The following is a 20,221-nucleotide window of genomic DNA, read 5'->3' on the forward strand; positions in this document are numbered from 1 at the left end:
AGTTATTGCCATTTTAGTATTCATGGTATTTTTTTCTTCTTAACAAGTCTCTTTAAACATATATTTCAAAAGTGCAGATGAAAGGAGAATGGGTATCTAATGCTCAAAGACCCAAATTCCCTAATGGTTTACATCTGGTGTCTTTTAAGGAGAAAACAGGGGAAAATCCTAAGGGGTTCAACTTTGTAAGCTGTGTGGATTGGTCAGTTATGATGTAACTTTCTATGATCTTCTTATTCTGATTTATATCTCCCCTGGTGTCATCCTCTACCTGGTCTATGTTGCCAGATAGCTCAGAGCACCAGTGACCAGGTTCTTGTCTTATGCTGTAGGAAAAAATTCAAGGGCAAGACAAATAGCAAGCAGGAAAGCACAAGGTTTATTAAAGTGAAAAGTACATACTCAAGAGGGGAGTGCAGGTGAATGCAGAGAGAGATACACACTGAGGATATCTGGATTATAAATTGTTGTTCTTCTTGGAGGCAAGGTTCAGAAACATGGTGCTAACTTGTCTAGCCTCGTTGTCTCCTCTCAGTAGACAGGAAGCTCTGTTTCTTTCTCTTTCTTCATTCTATGGTGTTCCTAGAACTGCTGTGGCATCAAGTACATGATGGGAGCTTTGGTATTTGCAATGTGGCCAAAGGTCTTGTCTTGGCCAGAGATGGCATCTAAACTGGAAAAGACCAGTTTTCACTTACCTCCCCTTGTCAGGGCTAAAACAGGGAGGTCTGAAGAAAGGAAAAAATATCCACAGCCATATCCTGGAGAGGGAGGGGGCATCCCTGGCCTATCTATTCTGCCTCAAAAATGCCTCCAGAGAGATTTTCTTACCCATATCATATGGGATGTCAAAGGACTAGTCAGGCTTCTGTAGTTACTTCCTGCTGTAACAGTGTAGTCCCTACCTAATCTAAAACTGAAAATCTCCGCCTGCCTGGTATAGGGGATCAAGACTTTCCATTAGGATTATCTCCATTGAAGGGATTGGCTTAAATCTCTGTAGCATCATCATTTTTACATGGAACTGTTGTAATCTGGAGAAGACAAATTTAATGAGAAGGTTAAAGAGGCATGGGCCGAAGATGAGTAGAATTAAAGTTATTGAGGGCCCTAATAGGAGAAGGAACCAGGTGACAGAAGGCAGAGTGTTCTTTACTGCTGGCCAAGTAGAACTGGCTGTTGAGTTCCCTTTAGCAAAGTTATGAAGCCAGTTAATTTGGTTATAGATTTCTTTAATGTTTTCCTCTTCTTGGCCAATGGTATTAATGTAGGTGCAGCAAGTCTTGTTAATAACTGCACATATACCTCCCTGTTCAGTTAACAAATAATCAAGAACCCATCAATTATCAAAAAATTACATTTGCCAGTGAATCGAATGAACATTGTAGGTTTGGGGCGGGGGGAGAGGGAGAGAGGGGCGCGGTCTCCAGTACTTTGTTCTAGGGTCACCAGACTTTGAATTAGGTTTTTTAAGGTGGCTTCCTGATAGGCAAATCCTCTCCAAGGGACCACGAGACCAATGGAAGCACCAATGCCAGCTATAAGTCCTATGGCTCTCTTGGAAGGTATAGAGGAGATGCCTCAGGGGCTTAGAAATCCCTGACTGCACTGGTCTATAAATTGGGAATTATCGATACAAGAATAGGTAAGGGCTGGTCCCTGGAAGTTCCTCCCAGATTTCCCTTTTGGGGAGAATGTTGTGGTAGTGACTGCAGATGACTAAAAGTCCAGGAGGGGCTGGGCCTGATGGGAACTAGTGGGATTAAGCCAGGATAATAAGGAGGCTCCCCATGAAGGAGAGAGAGAGGCTCTCCTTAGTGTACATCTTAAGTCCCTGAGCAGGTCCTTTGGGGAGAGGATAATTCACCAAGACATAGGCATTAGTCCCTGCCAATAGGCGAATTGGTCCTTGGGTGTTTTTTGTCTATCCTGAGAATCAAGGATAGCCTGATAAGGGGCACCAATGGATATTGTTGGGTACACATGAGTCAGGACTGGTGGTATGGGAGGTTTGTGGAAAACCAAAGGACATGGGTAATTCCATAGTATGTGATGTTGGTGCATTTAGTGTTAGTGACTTGGTAGCAGGGACAGCAAGAACAGGTGGGAGAGGAATAGTTAAGAATATAAGTGTCTCACAAGGAGGAATAGTTGAAAAGAACAGTTACATTATCACAGCCGAAGGAGGCAGAAGGACAGCAGGAAACCATCATGGGAATAGAAAAGGTTGTTGAGTAACCAGTAGTATAGGTAAGGTTAAGGGAGAAGGTAGAGCCAACAGGCTGAAACTCAGAAAGTGGCATTGCTATAGTAGGGTCGTTTATGACATATCCAGCAGTTATGATGTTTGAAAAGTTTACAAACACATTATATTCCCATCCTCGGAGGGGCTAAGAATAGATTAGAATTAAGATGATTAGGATCATATCATTAGAGCTACTTGTTTATGAATATAATCCAAAAAAGAGGTTAAAGATCAGCCAGGAAAAAGCCAAGTATGGTAGATACTATGGAAAAGATTGGCTAGAATTCAGTCTGACTGAGAGGAGTGCCTGGCAGGAGTGGGAAGGCACTGGTAAAAAGATGGATAAAGCCTAAAAGAAATCCTAACAGAAGTAAAAAGAATAGGACATTGGTAACTCTTCAGTTAGTCATCCATTTATCCTATAGAAGGATCCTCTGCTTCTTCTTTTGAAGGGTAGTCTTAGGTCCTTCAGGGGTTCACAAGTATAGTTGCCTTCCTGGTATTTCTGTAAGAACTCGGGGGAGAAAGGTTTTATTCTTGATAAATGTACCCAGGACTGTAAACCTTGTAGCTTGATTGTGGTGAGCATAGCAAGGAGGACCTGATATGGTTCTTTCCATTTTAGAATTAATTAGTCCTCTGGAAAGCCTTCTTTCCAGGTTTCATGGAAAACTCAATCTCCAAAAGATATGGTTAAAGAATGTCCAGAGGTGTCCGGAGAGGGAAGGATTAGGTTCCTGTATTAATGAAGGCCCTGTTGGACTTGTCTCAGATTGATAATATATTTTAGTTGATCTTGGACTTTAAAGTCAAAATACATGTTGGAAGATAGGAAGGGCCTTCCTTACAGTATCTCAAAATGACTTAGTTTTAAGTTGGGTGTAGGAGCTCCTCTGTACCTTAGGAGAGCTATGGGGAGAAAAGAGAGCCAGGTCTCAAGAGTTTTCCTGGATTAATTTGTCCAGGATCTTCTTTGTAGTTGGCCCTTTAGGTGATAGTTGATGCCTAAGGCCTGAGATAACACTCCAGTAACTTTAATCGCAAAGGAAGAGCCATTATCACTCTGGAGACTCTGAGGCAGTCAAAACCTTGGGATAATTTCCTTAAGGAGGACTTTAGTCATTTGAATTGTTCTTTCAGTCTAGGTGGGAAAGGCTTCTATCCATCCAGTAAAGGTGTCAATAAATACTAACAAGTATCAGTAACCCTAAGCAGAGGGCATTTGAGTGAAATCTAATTGCTAATCTTCTAGAAAGGTGCCTTTCCTCTGTATTGAATGTAATAGTACAGGGGACTTTGTCTTTCTACCCAGTTCATTGACAGAACAAAGAGTGTGAGTCTTAGTGACCTCTTTAATGGCCTTAGACTCTTCCAATGAAATAGTTAATAGGGATTGAGTGGCATCAGATCCCAGATGGAGGGAATCATGGGAGGCTTTTAGAACTTTCCATTTATCCTTGGCAGGAAGCAATAACTTATGATCTTTTGTCCACCAATTTCCACTGTTTAAAGTGAAGCCTTGTTCTCCTGCCTAAGAATTTTCATCTGGGGTGTATCTGGGCCTATTGGGGAAGGGGAGGACTTGTGAGATTAAGGCCATCATAGGGGCACTTGAGCTAGCGACCTTCTCTGCCACTTTATCAGCAAGAGAATTTCCCTTGGCATCTATAACATCCCTTTGGTATCCTTTGCAATGGAGTACTACTACCTATCGAGGGAGGTTTACAGCTTCTAGTAGCTTGAGGATTTCAGGACCATGATTAATGGGGTAATTTCACACAGTTAAAAGTCTCTGTTCTTTTATTACAGCAACATGGGTGTGTAGAACAAGGGAAGCATGTGTGTATATGTTAATTCTTAGGTCTTTGCCTAACTCAAGTGCATGGGTTAGAGCTGTAAGTTCAGCCTTCTGTGCAGAGGTGCCAGGTGGGAAGAGGACTGGTTTTTATAATCTGCTGAAGGTTGACTATAGCATATCCAGCCCTTGTAATTCCCACTTCAACATAACTACTTCCATCCATGAACCATTCTTCACTTGAGTTTTCTAAAGCCTGGTCATTTAGGTCAGATTGACTAGAAAAAAAAAAAAAAAAAAACCTGTTCAATTGTCTCGACATGGGAGTAAATAATCTCCTGGTCTTCATGAGTTCTCTTGCAGTTCAGAGTGGCAGGAATTCAGCGTCTGGCACACGTTTAGAGTAAGGTCAGGGGGATCAAGGAGAAGAGCCTGGTATTTAGTGAGTCTTCCCCCTGTTGGCCAACGGTGGACCTTTGGCCTCGAGGACAGTTTGGACCTGATGTGGGGTCTGGACCTCAAAGAATTGCCCAAGGGTGAGCTTAAAGACTTCAGGTAGCAGAGCTATAGCCACTACTTCTTAGAGGCAGCTAGGCCATCCATTAGCAACTGGACTTCATTGTTTAGAAAAATAGGCCACCGGTCTGTGGATATCTTCCAGCTTTTGGGTAAGGACATCTAAAGCAATTCCCTGTTTCTCTGCTATGTATAAAGTAAAAGGTTTTTCTAGATAAGGAAGTCTGAGGGTTGGTGCTTCAGTCAAGGCCTGGGAAGCTCTGTGTGGTCCCCAGTTCCAATTTAATGGCTCCAAGTTAGGTCCTTTTGTTGCCTTGTAAAGGGGCTTTGCTATTAACTCAAACCTGAGGATATAAATGATGTAAAAACCTGCCATTCCCAAGAAGGCTCTTAGTTATCTCTTAGTTTGGGGAATGCCAGGTTGAGAATGGCTTTCTTTTGGTCTATAGAGAGTGATCAAGACCCATGAGTATTATGATATATTTGGGCCATACATGAAGATACCCTATAGCCCTTTTCTCATAGAAAATTAAGGACTAAAGTGATATTAGTATCAGAATCTTGTTTAGTAGGGCTACAAATTAAAATGTCATCAACATATTGGAGTACTGTTCCTTGGGGTAGTTGGAGTTCCCAGAGGTTTTATCCTAGAGCCTGCCCAAAAAAGGTGGGGGCTATCCCGAAACACTTGCGGAAGGAAGGATAATCAGGTATACTGGGTAGTTTCATGAGTTTCAGGATCTGTTCACTCAAAGCCAAATAATTGGTTTTGGGGGTGAAGGGAGTTGCAGAAAAATGCATCCTTAAGGGCTAACACTATAAACTATTTTGTATCTGGAGGAACTAAAGAGTATAAGGATTTGGAACTACACAGTGAAGGAGACCATATGATAGTCTCCAAATTTTCGTTTTTTTTTTTGTTTTTTTGTTTTTTTTACAAGTAAAATAGGAGTGTTACAGGGGGACTGGCAGGGGACTTTTAGTCCATTTATGAATACATGAATACATTAGTCAATTAGGTATTTTAACCCCCTGTGGGCTTCTAGCTTTAAAGGATATCAGTATTTGCATTAGTATCCTGCCTTCTCTTTCAGCAGGATTTTTACAGGCAAAACCTGAATAGCTTTTCCAGGCATTCCCTTATCCCACACAATAAGGTTAACAGCTGATTGTATAAGAGCTGAGATAGGATCTGCAGGAACTCCGTTTGAGCCAAGGTTTGAGGCTAATAGGGACTTTAAGTGGCTGGGTTCTCGAGAGTGTTTGAGGAGACAGAGGTTTGTCTCAACAGCCATCATTAGATCTCTCTCCATTAACAGACATTCTGGCATAGCTAAAAACTCCTGGAAACTTAGGAAGCCTTGGAGATGACAGCAGAGAGGTGGGATTAAGAACCTCTGTTTGGGTTGGCTGTCTCTCTTGAGATGTTAGAAACTGTAGTGGTTCAGGGCCCCACATGATCTGCCAGGACTGAGTAGGTGACTCCCATATCATTTAAAAAATTGACCTGTTTACCTGCTACATCAAGGGTCACCCAGGGTTCTTCTGTAGTTACAAGACATCTTTCATGAAGAGCCACCAGGAACTCTGGGCCCCTTCAGCCTTCCTTGGATATGGCCATCACTGGCCTGAGAGTCACCCTCTCCTTTCGGAGTTGGGGACAGTCCTTCTTTCAGTGGCCTGATTGTTTGCATTAAGGACAGGGCCCAGGGGGCTCTTTCCTGGGGTGGGGGAACTGGTTGCTTGTGTCCTGGTGTTCCACAGTTAAAACAAGCCCCCTTCAGGGATGTAGGAATCATCTCTTTTGAGCATACCTTGTTTCCCGTAGGGTGGCCTTAAGGTTGCAAGGTAGCACTGATGGCAACTGCCAGTATTTGAGCCTGCTACTTAGCCTCCCTGGTCTCATGCTGGGTCCTTTTATCCTCTTCAGCATGCTCGCTATTGCACACTTCATCAGGATTTTCTGAAAAAGTGATTATCAGGTCTCTATGAAAATATTAATGAAAAAATTAGATACACAACAGACTCCTACTAAATATTTTATTCCATTACTTGGAAAACAAGTTGATATTCATTTTTACATCTGCCATCAAAAATCTTAGCTTTGCTAGTTTTTCCTCTTCTTTATTCTTTTCTTTCTTGTGTGTGTATGTTAGTGTGTGTGTGTGAGAGGGGATGGAGGTGGGAAGAGAGGAGGAGAAGGAGGAGGAGGAGGAGAGAGAGGAAAGAGAGAACTAGAGAAAAAACAAAGGTAACACTTGCCAGATATTTAAGCTAATACTGTATCAAATATTTAAACTACAGAATTTCATGTTTATATATATAATCTTTCATTAAATTGTTTCAAATCAAATGAAATCTGATTCCAAGACCCTATTTGTCAAAGTAGATAAGAAAGATAATATATATATACATATATGTATGTATATATATATACACATATATATGTGTGTATATATATATATTTTTTTTTTTTTTGGAGAACTCGTACTCTCTTGAGAATCATAACTCCTAGGGGTATAAGGGTTGCCACATTTGCGTCCTGGTGTTCCTTATTAGACAAAGGCTGTGTCTAATAATCAAGCCATCAAAGTCTAAAGCTTTTGGAGTTTTCTCCTGATGTCAGGAGCAGACTGGTTAAGAAAGTGTTGGCTGAGCAGAAACCATCCCTCAGGGGATTGAGGAATGGTGTAATAAACCTCCAGAAAGCCTCAACAAGCTGACCTTGGAAAACGGCTGGATTTTCTCCCCAGTCTTGGGTCACCTCCTTGATCTTATCATAGTTGACTGGCTTGACAGTACACTTTTTCATCCTTTTAAGCAAAGTATCATATGGTTTCTTTTGATTAAGTCTTCTTGCCCCCACTGATAATTCCACTCAGGACTGCAGTTGTCCCCACTGGGTGGACAGTAGCCATCTTATCTGCATGTCCCTGGGCCTTGAGCCAAATTCTATGTTTTTTCTCCAGGGTACAACAAGTAGATATGACTACTTGGATGTCCTTCCATATCAAATCAAAGGATATTGTGAGGTTAATTCAGAACATAGCCCCACCACACACTCAAGAGACCAGAGGGCTACTTGGTAGGCAGTTCTGGAGAGGATGGTAGATAGTAAACACAGGGCTCTCTTGGAAGTGCCTGTTTCAAGGACATTCTCTGCTGTCCCCATGGGAACTCTCTGCTCCTTCAGCTAGTCCCGTGGGTATTATCTGCTCACTCTGCTCGAGAAAGCTGCTGGCCTGTGTTCTCATGGATGCTATCTACAAGCATCTGCCCCACTCACGCAGTGCTTAGGGATAAAGCATTCCTTGCCTTTGGCCAGGTGCCTTTTCTGTAGCTCCATCCGATCAAGTACTGAAACTTCTCTGTATCATAATAAATAGCATGTGTCAGGCCGCTGGTCCTCCCCGTGGTTTTTCAGAGTGTCCAAAGCCCATGTGCAGGTTCCTGGTCTGGAGTTTCTGAGTTACAGATATTCCTAAGGCCTGAAATTTATTAATAAATCTGCTTGGGTCCTCAAAGAAATGCCTGTTTGGTTTTACATTGGGCAAGATCAGTCATAAAAAATGGGACATGGCCTCTGAGGGGTTTTGCTTCACCATTCGCTACTTCCTTGAGTGGACAAGTTTGGTGGAACCCAGGTGGTAACAGGCCTCACTCCATGTATGTCCTATTGGGCTGGTTCCAGATGCATCCTCTGGCAAGGGAAGTATATGGGGGCATAAGGACAAGGTAATGTATGAGAGCTAAAGGAGGTAGTGGAGAGTGACTGAGGAGTCAATGGCCCCAAGTCTCCCCTGCCCTTCTGCCTGTATAATGGTGGCCTTAAGAGGAGAGGGTCATCGAGGAGGTCTGTGATGTTTGGTGAGGGAGTAACAAAGGAGATTTGGGCATAACAGATTTTATAAAAGCCTCACTTTATTTGGTCCTGATATAGGGCCAAATAAAGGCCTGAGCATAGGGGACCTCCATCCATTTTCCATTTAATCTATAAGAGTGTGGAGAGTGGGTTGCAAGTTGACAGGGTTCTTGCAATCTGTGAGGTCAACCAAGGGTTGTCTCACCTCTATGAACTCTCCTAAGAATGGGGAAGTATGAAATGATGGGAGAACAATGCGGTGTTGCTCTGAGGCAGGGAGTATGCTCATAGCCTCCAGCAGATGGAAATGCAAAAGATTATAGCAGGGTGTGTAGGTTGGGTGGGAATAATCTTATTTTAGTTAGAAATTGTATGCTCTTGCATAAAAGCAGCTTGTAAAAATAAAACTAGGCCACTACTCCATCATCAGTGGATAATGGACCTCCTGTTCTTTCTTTTCTTAATCTCCCACTGGTCCCATTCAGGTTTATTTTCCAGAGTCTCGCTGGAGTTGGCAGGACTTACTACTCACTGGATGTGTCAAAAGAGATCTAATCATAAGATTTTGTTATAGTTTAAGGCCCCATTTTGGGGCCAAATATCCTGACCCTCCCAAATTTGTATTGGAGTCTGGCCATACTACAGAATAAAACCAGCTTATTTTGCTTTAAGCCATCTAGCTTGAAGGCCTTCCAATTCTTTAGAATGTAGCCAAGAGGTGAATCTTTGGTTATAGATGAAGTACTCCCTGTAGTACCTGGAATGGGAGAATTAGAACTAGGGGACCACATATCACTGGTACGGGCATCCCCCAGTCACTATCACACAATCAACAGACTAGGAGACCAAGCTAAGAGTCCAGGGCATCTCCATACGGTAGCTCGACCAATAATAACTGGGCGTCTCCGGGGTGAACCATACTGGTTGGTCCAGAAAGTGTCAAGGCCTCTACCCCTGGCAGCTCCAGGGTTTAATATAAAAGGGAAGGTTCCAGAAAAGGAAAGGCTGAATGTAGGCTGGATGGCATGGTACTGAGCAAAGAAGAGGATGGTCCTCCTCTTAAGGCAGGTCTTGGATTCTTGGGTAATGTCCTGAAGTAGGGACTGAAGGGCCAGGCCCTGGAGACTATACAAAGAGGCCCTGAGTAAATGAAATAGACTGGATAAAAGTTTGCGTTCTTACCAGAGAATGGATGCTCCCAGCAAGGTCATTCTGTGCCCAATTCCAGCTCTGGTCTGTCCCTGAATTTTAGAGACATCGAGGATGGCAGAGGAAATGGTAAACAAGACACAGAATAATCTCATTGAGAGGGAGATAGGAACAAAAGAGGTTTGGATGAGAACAGCGTGGGGACCAGAGAGGCAGAATTCTCAGAGCCATGCAATTTGAGTAAGGTAAAGGAGAACAAAGGGAGCATCAGGACCACCAAAATAGGAGAAGAGGGCAACAAAGATACAGGCATGGACTGGAGGCTGAGACTAGAAAGTAGAGACAGATGAAGCTGTGACAAAGCAATACTAGTCTAAAAGGACCAGAAAATTATCTGCTGGGAGTGATGGCCACAGATGAAGGGGAAGGCGGGTAAGGAGCATGATTTTACTGTGTGCCTCAGTGTACAGACATTGTCTTGAGCTTGGCATGGATGCCGAATACAGATCTACCCCAGTCTGTGACCAAGTTATCCCAGCATAGGAGTCTTCTAGCAACAAGCCTCCTAAAGTGCCTGACCCATGCCCACATTGTGACGGGGGGGCCTCCAGACATAATCTCAGAAACAGAGAAAAGGGCACAATGAATGTGTTAATAACTCACCCTGAGATGAAGGTCTCCGTGGTGCCAAGTGAGAACAACTTCTCCTGGCTAGGCTCATCAAAGATGTTGCTGGACAGCTCAGAGCACCAGTTCTTGTCTTATGCTGTAAGAAAGAATTCAAGAGCAAGACAAATAGCAAGCAGGAAAGCACAAAGTTTATTAAAGTGAAAAGTAAATACTCAAGAGGGGAGTGCAGGGGTGGCTCCATAGTGTAGTGGTTAGCACGCATGCTTTACATGCAGAAGATCCTAGGTTTGTGCCCCAGGTGGAGCCATGGCCCATACCCCTGGTGTGCCAGCCCGCGCCCACCCCCCCCCGACCCAGGCACCAGGCCCTGTATGCACGTCCTGCCTTTAGAGATACAGTTCTTAAGGGGAAATGGCAACATCCATAGGTCAGGGGTGGAATTAAAGAGGGGCAGGGCGGGGGTGGGGGGAAGAGTGGAGTGCAGGTGAATGCAGAGAGACACACCAAGGATGTCTGGATTATAAACTCTTGTTCTTCTTGGGGGCAGGGCTCAGAAACATGGCGCTGACTTGACTAGCCTCATTGTCTCGTCCCAGTAGGCGGGAAGCCCAGTTTCCTTCTCCTTATTTACTCTATGGTGTTCCCAGAATTGCTAAGACATCAAGTGCATGATGGGAGCTTTGGTATTTGCAATACAGATGAAATTATATTTTAATTAGCCAAAGGTCTTGCTTAGGCCAAAGATGACATCTGAACTGGAAAAGACTGGTTTTTGACTTATCTCCCCTTATCAGGGCTAAAACTGGGAGGGGTCGGGTTTGGGGTTCTTTAGAAAGGAAATGATTTCCTGAGTCATATCCTGGAAGAGATGAGGCATCCCTGGGCTCTCTACCCTGCCTCTGTTATTGGGGTTTGAGTGGTCTTTCTGTTTGAAAACCTCCCAAATTTCTGCAATCCACCTTGGTATTGTATCAGAGACATTACTTTTGGAGAAGGAAAACATCTATCTTGTGCTTAGCAGGCTACATCCTTCCCTTATCTCAAGCAACATATTGCCTGAAACCTGCTTTAAAGGTAGCTCTCCAAGACATGGCTGCATTCTTTCCTAATCTTTACCTAGAAATCAGGACAGCCAGCTCCATGAGCAAAAGATATTTTTCCTCTCATCTTTTAAGTTCTTCTAGCTGGGCTAATGATAAAATTAACAGAAACACATTAACAGGAGAAAATGTACAGTCTATTATATGAATGCATATTTGGGGTCATAAAAATAGAAAGCCAAAGAAATATTGAGTAGCTGAGGTTTATATTCCATTCTGAAGCTAAGGATAAAAGAGGGTTTTGATCTGAGACTTCAAAGGATAGGAAAGTCATTCACATTGAGATGGAAAGGAAATGTTTGGTAAATAAATGTTTGTTGGGTCACTTGATATGAATGGCTCTCCATATAAATTCCTTTCAGGCAGTTGAGGTCAAAGTTTTTTTTTTCTGAGTCTTTTGTTTCTTAATAATCAGCTTAAAATCAATATTCCTGGTTACTACTTGGATGGGTGATCTCCTAGGAATACCAGATGCTGTAGGCGTTAAAAAAAGAAAATCAATATTCCAAAAGGCATATCTTGGGGTGGCAAACTCTGTGTCCCTTCACAATGGCAGCCATGACTCCTAAGAGGGCTAATTTATCAAATCTAACTAAAAGCTAAGTTCAGGTATATCTAGTCTTTTAATCAAATTCATTGAGTATTTAAATAGTTACCAAAGTGCTAAAACACTGTTATATCGATCTAAGCATATCAACTTTTGACTTATTACAAAAAAAAAACTAAGATACATTTGAATCTGCTAATAAAAATGTCCTGTGCTTTGTTGTGGACAGCATCCCTTTGGTGGAGATCTTAGTTCCTAAAAAGCAACTTAAGACATGTGTTATAATATTGTCCATAGTGAAGCAGGATAAATAGCCCAAGGATGGCCCCTCCGCTTCTAGGACATGGCTCTTGAAATTTTTTCCTTTCTTCAGACCTCCCCATTTTAGCCCCAGGAAGGGAAGATAAGCCAAACCTGGCCTATTCCAGTTTAGATGCCACCTATGGCCAAGGCATAACCTTAGACTAATTATAATATCTTTATGATCTCATCCTCATTGCAAATATTGTGACTCCCATCATGCACCTGATGCCACCACAGTTCTGGAAAGAAAGAGCAGGAAAGAAGGAAGAGCAGGAAACTGAGCTCCCCACCTACTGGGATGAGACAATGAATGAGGCTATGTGAGTACTTCATTTCCTGTCCTTGCCCTCAATAACAAAAGTTCATAATACAGACATCCTTGGTGTGACTGACTCTCTCACTCTCCATCTCTCTGTCTCTGTCTCTTTCCCTCTGTCTCTCTGTCTCTCTCTCTGAGTTCACCCACACACCCCTCTCAAATGTATACTTTCCCTTTAATAAACCTTGTGCTTTTCTGCTTGCTATTTGTCTTGCCCTTTAATTCTTTCTCATGCATATATGTTATTAAAGATACAAGGCTACAGGACACAAGCATGTGAAAACATGCATAATGATAGTTTATAGGGAAATACGAATAAAAACCATAGTAAGTCCTTTCTACCCCATTAAAATGGAAAAATAAAACAAATACTGAAAATACAACTACTATTGTGGATATTGAGAAACAGGAGCCCTCATTCATTGCTGTTGAAATGCCGAATAATAAATACATGCAGTTTAAAAAAGTTCTACAATTTCTTACCAATTTAAACATATACTTACCCACTCTTCTGTATTTATGTAAGTGAACTGAAAACTATGTCAACACACAAGCCTGAACACAAATACTTATGGTATCTTTACCCATAATCACCTAATAGGTGACAACTCAGATATTCTTCAGGCAAATGGATACACTGTGGAATATGTAATAAAAATGAACTAATACCTTACACTACAATATGAATAAATCTTAAATGACTTGCTAAGTGAAAGAAACCAATCTTTTATACCATTCTATCTATTTGACATTCTGAAGAAGGTTAAATTATAGGACAGAGAATAGTATTGTATCTATCTGACATTGTGAAAAAGGTTAAATTATAGGACAGAAAAGAGATCAGTGGATACTAGGGGATAGGAGAGAAAAGACTGGCATTCCAGGCAATATTTACGGTAATAGAACTGTTTTGCATGGTACTTTGGTGATAAATTCATCAAAACTTATAGAGCTATATACCACCAAGAAAGAAACTAACTCTTCTATTCAAAAAAAAAAAAAAAAAATCAAATGGGGTGTGGATGGAATACAGACTGTGACGAGTCACTCTGTTTTTCAAAATAAATTTATCATGTAACCTGAAATGAAAAGGGTAGGGGGAAAGGATCTGATCTAAATAACTTTGTAAAACTTGCTGACTGGATAAGACTGAAAACAAAAAGAACTGTATATAAATACTGTTGTCTAGTTGGTAAATTCTCACGGGGGTTAGCAATTCTGAAACTTTACACGTATAGTATTACTAAGAGAATAAGTAAATATATTGTAGTTAATGGTATCCAGGTATCTCAAGTGTATGACTGAAGTTAAAAATAAGCAAGAGGTGGGTGGGAAGGCTAGAATGAACTGTGGGTTCGAGTAGGAGATATCAGTGTGTAAACACGTGTGTATGATATAGACATGAGAACTACATAGATTAACTCAATATTAAACCAAGTGAAATTCGGAGCCTGCTGTGCTTGCTGTTAGACTCCAAACCTGGTTAATCGGCCACAGGGCCAGACCATGGGGAAGCTACGGAACAAAGGAAGATTCCTGCTAAGATGAACAGCAACTGTTTACCTATAACTTTAACACCGCTTACCTATAATATGAAAGGAAACTAGGAAAACAAAGACTTAAAGCTGTGCCCTGTATAAGTTAAAGATAAATCCAACCATTCATTCCATTCTTTATTCTCTATAATTTTTCATAGAAACTAAAAAATCATATACAAACCCATTTCTTTAGACCGTTGGGGTCTCACTCTCTGACTTATAGAGGAGACCATGTCTCTGTCTATGGAGCAGTATTTCTTCTCTAATAAACTTTCCTCTGTCTCTAACTCTGACTCACTCTTGAATTCTTTCATGTGTGAAGCTAAGTATCCTCTCTCAGCAGGTGCAGGGTTTGAGTTCCCATTTGCGTCCCATCCTGCATCATACACAGATAGATACGAAAAATAAATATAGACATTGTAATATGGATTACTAACATGAATTAGTAAATATACATATATTTCTTAGCTTTGTCTGCTGAGAGTCTAGAAACGGTTATACCCATTATCAATAAGCACATCTAGAACTCAGATCTTGATTTCTCCAATAAAAAGAACCAGGGTTCCTTGGAAAAAATAGCTGAATCTAGGGCTAGGGCAGGACAAATATAAGATGAACCTGGAGCATCTTGTGCTGTCCAAAAGTAAGGATGTGCTTTTTAAAAAATAATAAGGATATGTTAAAGGGATCCAAAAATTAGGATATGATGGTTCTCAATGCCCAAAGCTGAAATAATTTGAGCAACATAACAGTATTGGATGAAATGAAGAGGGAAAAGGAACTGACTTAAAAAAGGAGCAATATGAATAAATCTTAAATGAATTTTGATACATGAAAAAAGCCAAACCCAGAAAACACATGTTATATAATTCCACGGCAATTCTGTAAAGGCTAAAATTTTAGAACAGAGAACAGATCAGAGGGTGCCAAGGTTGTGTGAGAAAGGTAGGGTTAAGAAACAATGGTTGAGAAAAAAATATCCAAACTGATATCATTAAATGATGGTATAAATAAATGGGGGGAAATGAATTTTCTCTTACAGAAGAATCTCAATTAATAAATATACAAAAAAGAAATGGTCACCATTTAGAACACCACAGTAATAACTGTTGCAGTCAGGATCCACCAATGAAAGCTAAAATTAGCAGCCAAAATTTTAAATAGAAATAATACATTTGCATAGCCTGAAAAGATCCCTCACCAAATTTACTAAGAAATGAATATGAACACAAATACAAGACAGATCTTATTTCCTCTCCCCAAGTGTGCACTAGACTTTAGTAACCACTTCTAAGTGTAGATTAAAAAGGGAAAAATTCTAAGTGGAGAAATCTGTCGGATACCACCTTAACCAAATAATTAAGGTTAATGACAAGTCATGTTGATATCATGTGCTTCCTGATATATAGGTAGGGCACATCCTCTCTATGGTATTTTCCCTAAAAATTTATTACCTTGGTCTAATCAGGAGAAAACATCAGACAGCTCAAATTCAGGGACAGTCTTCAAAATATCTGAGCACTATTATTCAAACATCTGAAGGTCAGGAAAAACAAGGAAAAAACGAAAAACTGTTACAGATTGGAGACTAAGGAGAGATGGTGACTAAATGTACTGTGGTATCCTGGATTGGATCTGGGATCAGTGAAAAAAGATTAGTGGAAAAATAATTAAATCTGAATACACTCTAGTTATAAAGTTGTATCCGTCTAACTTTCTTAGTTTTGATAAATGTATCATGGTTATGTAAAATATTAACATTAGGGGAAGCTGGGTAAAGAGTAAATGGGAACTATCTTTAACTCTTCTGTAAATCTGAAGGTATTTTAAAAAGTAAAAAAAGATATTGACAGAAAGTAGTTTGCTATATAGTTTTATGAGAAGCTCATTATAAACTAATATGCCCATATGATAATGCTTTGTTGAAAATGTCCACATAAAAGAATATATATTTGGTTCCAGGTCAAGTATGCAAGTATGGTTGGTTCCGGAAAATGACAGTGTGCCTTATTTAAGTTTGATATATGGTTTCTTACGTATGAGCAATTTTTATTATTAATACCGAATTACTAGCTTGCTTTTTCTCTCATTCCAGAGAATAACTATTCTGGTCACAAACAGCATTTTAGTTTAGATATTTAACTGCTAGAATATAAATTTATCTAAATTAAAAATAACACCTGTTCACGTTCATACATGAAATTCATTAACACTTATCATTTCTCTTGGTTTGTCAAAAAGGCACACTGCTTTGATGCACCTCTCTGGGCCACGGGCAGAATCCTGGCTCCAAACAGTAGGAGTATCTCAGATAATAATTTCTCAATTCAATAAACAAGGAAGAAAACCGCCAGCTTATTTCTAAAGGAGTCGGCATGGTTTTTAACAGCAAAGAGACGCTTCAGAAACTTAACAATTTATGTGCCAGACACCGTCCTAAGTGCTTTTACAATGTTAAAGCTTTAAACTTCATAAAAACCTTGTTATCTAGGTATCGCTATCAGCTTCCTTTCACAATTTAGGAGTGAGGCATCGCTTTCTAAGGGTAGAGCCACTTTTCCAGCCTAAGTTGCCAAGAGACAACTCCAGCTCTCCCGCCTCCCTTACCGTCGCATCCTCTCTCTGCGCATGTGCATCCCCGCCTCCTCCTCCCGGCTCATCCTTCCCCGGTCTCCAGCTACTCGTGGGAAACGATCCCTGGCCTCCGGGTCCACGCGCCGAGGGACCTGCGGGTGAGCCCTGGAGGGTAAGAGTGGGACCCAAGGGAACCTGTGCGGCTCGAGAGTGCGGTGGAAGATGTGGTGCCTGGTGGTGGGGAGGAGCCCCGCGGACCCCAGCGGGACCCCAGGCGTCTGCGGCACCCATCGAGCTGAAGGGACGGCGAGCGGGGACTTCTCTGTCCAGTCGGTCCCAGGTCTGGCATGGGACACCGGCTTTCGGGCTCCGCGGGTGTCCAGCCCTTGCGCGCTGAACTGGCGGCGGGGTTGTGTGGCCGTGGGTAGGGAGCGAGCGAGCATGCGTGCGTGACGTGTGTGCTGAGCCCACAGGGAGGGAGTGGGGCTGCGGGAAAGAACGAGTACGCGTGCGCGTCGTGTACGTGCGTCCAGTGTTCGCCAGGTTTATGGGGAGGGGGCGGCTGTGGAGAGAACGGGCGCTCCCGGCTGGGGGTTGCTGTGAATGGATTGTTCCGACCAAAGAGCGCTCATGACACTCGGATTCCTTGTCTGTAAAATACAAATATCAGGCATACTTGGCCTGGTTGTGTTGTTCTGGACACTCTGGTTTTGTTAGCTGCAATTGTATTTATTCTGTATGTAATACAAGCGGCTGGAGTTTGAACAAGTCTCGAGGGCCTCCATTCCTCAGTTAGCTCGTTGGTGAAATGGAAAAGGGAAAGGGCTGGACTGACTACCTAGACACCAAGACCCTTTCCTGGCTCTAACATTCTTTAGATCCCAAGTTAATTTTTATGTATTCATTTGCTATTTGTTATGTATAATCATGACAGTGTCCTGAAGCCATCGAAGGCTGTGTGACATGGAAAGCCTGGGACAAAGTTAAGAAGAGAGGTGAGCTGGAGCTAAGAGGGGTGGGCACTCAGGCTACACAGGAAATGTCACCTCTTTGGAGAGTTTGTGAAGGTATAGTCAGGATGAAAGGCTCACCAGCCATAGCTATGGAAATTCTGTCATTCTCTCTAAACATCCATTACTCCCCTCATTCCTGGTTCACTGTTCATTCTTTCTGGAGGTTTGCTGCCCTTAGTGTCCCATTGTTGTTGGCATCTAGAAAATTGCTGAGGTTCCGCCCTCCTGGTGTTAGAGACACAAGGATAGAAGTGCAGGCAATTCCTTTTTGGATTATCTGGTTTGACCTTATTTGAAAGATGAAAAAAAAAATTAACCAAGATTAGAAGTTAGGTCTGCAGTTTCTGAGCCACCGCCAATTTTGTCACTATTAGGTCAAAGTTACTTTCTTATTAAAAGATCCTTTTGAAAATTGTAAGAAGGTTAGAACAGACATTAAAAAATTCATCTTGACTTAAACATCCACATCCCTTTTTTCAGAGGTTTCTTGGATTATCTGGCTTCCAAAGATAAATAGATAAACAATATAGTTTGAGGGGTTTTTTTTGCCCTCTACATCAGTTTTAACAAATCCATGGTGTTTCCTTTAGATTACTGTTCTATGTTAAACTCATCTCATGTTTTTAATTTTGTATCACAGAACCTAAATTGGTAATAAATCAATAAGAAATGTTTACATTCACTCAGTGAAAAAATATCATGTCTAAGCTCAACATATATCGGAACCACACATGGGCATGTAAGTATCTCGTGTGTGGAGGAGCTGTATAGGCAGGTGAATCCAGGCAGGCCAAGTACTCCTGACTTCTTTTTTCCTTCTTTCTCCCTCAGCACATCCTCATCCACTAAGAGCAGAAAATGAATGAATCTCAGGTGAGTTTTATGTTTATTTCTTCCTGCTTATTATTATTATTATTATTATTATTATTATTTTGTTGACAGTGGTTAACGAAATCCAGTAACTTTCAGGTGTACAATTTGACAGTAAGGTGTATGTATGTATGTGTGTGTGTATGTATGTATGTGTGTGTGTGTGTATATATATATATGGTATTGTTTATGTACTTCCTATAGTTAAATTTTTTTCTGTCATCACATATTTGACCCCTTTTACACCGTCTACCTCCCTCCTCCCCCCACCCCACCCTCAGGTAACCACTAGTCTATTGTCCATATCCATGAGTTTCTGTCCTGTTCGTTTGTTGCTTTTAGGTTTATATCCCACATGTAAGGGATAGCATGTGGTTTTCAACCTTTTCTGTCTGACTTATTTCACTTAGCATGATTATCTCGGGGTCCATCCATGTTGTCAAAAATGGCAGTATTTCATCTCTTTTTTATGGCTGAGTAATATTCCATTGTATATATATGTACCACAGCTTCTTTATCCAGTCATCTACTATAGGACTTCGGTTGCTTCCATGTCCTTGCCACCATGAATAATGCAAATATTTTTTTGGATGTATGTTTTCAAGTCCTTGGGGTACATACCCAGTAGAGGGATTGCTGGATCGTATGGTAGATCAATTCTGTTTTTTGAGGAATTTCCATATTGTTTTCCATAGTGGCTGTACCAATTTGCAATCCCAGCTGTGTATGAGGGTTCCTTTTTCTCTACACAGAGCCCACACTTGTTATTACTTGTCCTGTTGATAACGGCTATTCTAACAGGTATGAGATGGTATCTCATTGTGGTTTTGATTTGCATTTCATATTAAGCAATGTTGAGCATCTTTTCATATGTTGGCCATTCATATGTCTTCTTGGGAGAAGTATCTGTTCAGGTCCTCTGCCCATTTTTTGATGGGATTGTTTTGTTGTTTCTGTTGTTTTTCTTGAGTTGTATGAGTTCTTTGTACATTTTGGATATCAGGCCCTTATCGGAGGCATTGCTTGCAAATATATTTTCCCATTCAGATGGTTGTCTTTTTACCTTGTTGCTGGTTTCTTGTGTTGTGCAGAAGCTTTTTAGTTTGATTTAGACCCATTCATTTATTTTTGCTTTTCCTCCCCATGCTCATGAGGTCAAATTCATAAAATCGTTTTAAGTCCAAGGTCCATGAGTTTAGTTCCTATGTTTTCTTCTCTGAACTTTATTGTTTTAGGTCTTATATTCAGATCCTTAATTCATTTTCAGTTAATTTTGGTGTGTGGTAATAGACAATAGTTTAGTTTCATTCTTTTGAAGGTGGCTTTCTTCTTTCCCCAGTGCCATTTATTGGCTTTCCTTTCTCAACTGTATGTTTTTGGCTCTTTTGTCGAAAATTATTGACCCATATAAACATGGGTTTACTTCTAGACTCTTGATTCTGTTCCACTGGTTCATGTGACTGTTTTGCTGCTGATACCATGCCGTTTTGATTATTGTTGCTTTGTAGTATAATTCGAAGTCGGGCAGAATGATGCCTCCAGGCTCATTCTATTTTCTCAGGATGGCTCTGGCAGTTCGGGGTCTTTTGTGCATCCAAAAATCTGATGAAATTTTGATGGGGACTGCATTAAATCTGTATAATGCTTTAGGTAATATGGTCATTTTAACTGTGTTGATTCTTCCAATCCAAGAACACGGAATATCTTTCCATTTCTTTGTATCTTCTTCAGTTTCTTCTAATAGGATCTTAAGAGTTTTC

General features: G+C 41.1%; 2 protein-coding genes across 15 annotated transcripts in view; one reads left to right on the forward strand and one right to left on the reverse strand.

Annotated features, from left to right (window-relative positions):
* On the reverse strand, positions 1-16,995 carry LOC107503321. Of its 3 annotated transcripts, XM_016131445.2 has the most exons (5): positions 16,612-16,995; positions 10,231-10,333; positions 9,601-9,659; positions 6,371-6,519; positions 1-2,750 (listed from the first exon to the last, which is right to left on the reverse strand). In XM_016131445.2, exons 1-5 carry the CDS (start codon positions 16,867-16,869, stop codon positions 2,714-2,716), a joined length of 606 nt encoding a protein of 201 aa, XP_015986931.2. In that variant the 5' UTR covers positions 16,870-16,995; the 3' UTR covers positions 1-2,713. The 3 variants fall into 3 exon arrangements, 1 of the variants encoding a protein (XP_015986931.2); XR_001595208.2 differs by lacking the exons at positions 9,601-9,659; positions 16,612-16,995 and having other exon boundaries at positions 1-6,519; positions 10,231-10,502; XR_001595209.2 differs by lacking the exons at positions 1-2,750; positions 6,371-6,519; positions 9,601-9,659; positions 10,231-10,333 and adding an exon at positions 10,567-15,540 and having other exon boundaries at positions 16,612-16,724.
* The window catches only part of ZNF248 (zinc finger protein 248), a 23,270-nt gene continuing 19,685 nt past the window's right edge, over positions 16,637-20,221 (forward strand). For 3 of the 12 annotated variants that reach the window (XM_036222757.1, XM_036222747.1, XM_036222756.1), the window contains exons 1-3: positions 16,637-16,750; positions 17,513-17,573; positions 18,423-18,464. Coding sequence is in view for 10 of the 12 variants with exons in the window: in XM_036222747.1 (XP_036078640.1) it covers positions 18,450-18,464 (15 nt within the window). In the remaining 2 variants the exon portion in view is untranslated. Of the gene's footprint in view, positions 16,751-16,984; positions 18,465-20,221 lie in introns of those variants that run through there. The other 9 variants (XM_036222753.1, XM_036222748.1, XM_036222752.1 and 6 more) reach the window with 9 other exon arrangements.

Source organism: Rousettus aegyptiacus, unplaced genomic scaffold (assembly GCF_014176215.1).
Source record: "Rousettus aegyptiacus isolate mRouAeg1 unplaced genomic scaffold, mRouAeg1.p scaffold_m13_p_6, whole genome shotgun sequence".
In the NCBI taxonomy this organism is placed as follows: Eukaryota; Metazoa; Chordata; class Mammalia; order Chiroptera; family Pteropodidae; genus Rousettus; species Rousettus aegyptiacus.

Bases quoted from the DNA above. Each gene is read 5' to 3' on its own strand.
- LOC107503321 (XM_016131445.2), bottom strand. From the start codon at position 16,869: ATGGGTGCCGCAGACGCCTGGGGTCCCGCTGGGGTCCGCGGGGCTCCT. The intron at 10,334-16,611 runs GTAAGGGAGGCG...TCTTTCTTACAG, and splicing joins CGCAGAGAGAGGATGCGACG to CATAAGACAAGAACTGGTGC. The intron at 9,660-10,230 runs GTGAGTTATTAA...TCTAAAATTCAG, and splicing joins ACGGAGACCTTCATCTCAGG to GGACAGACCAGAGCTGGAAT.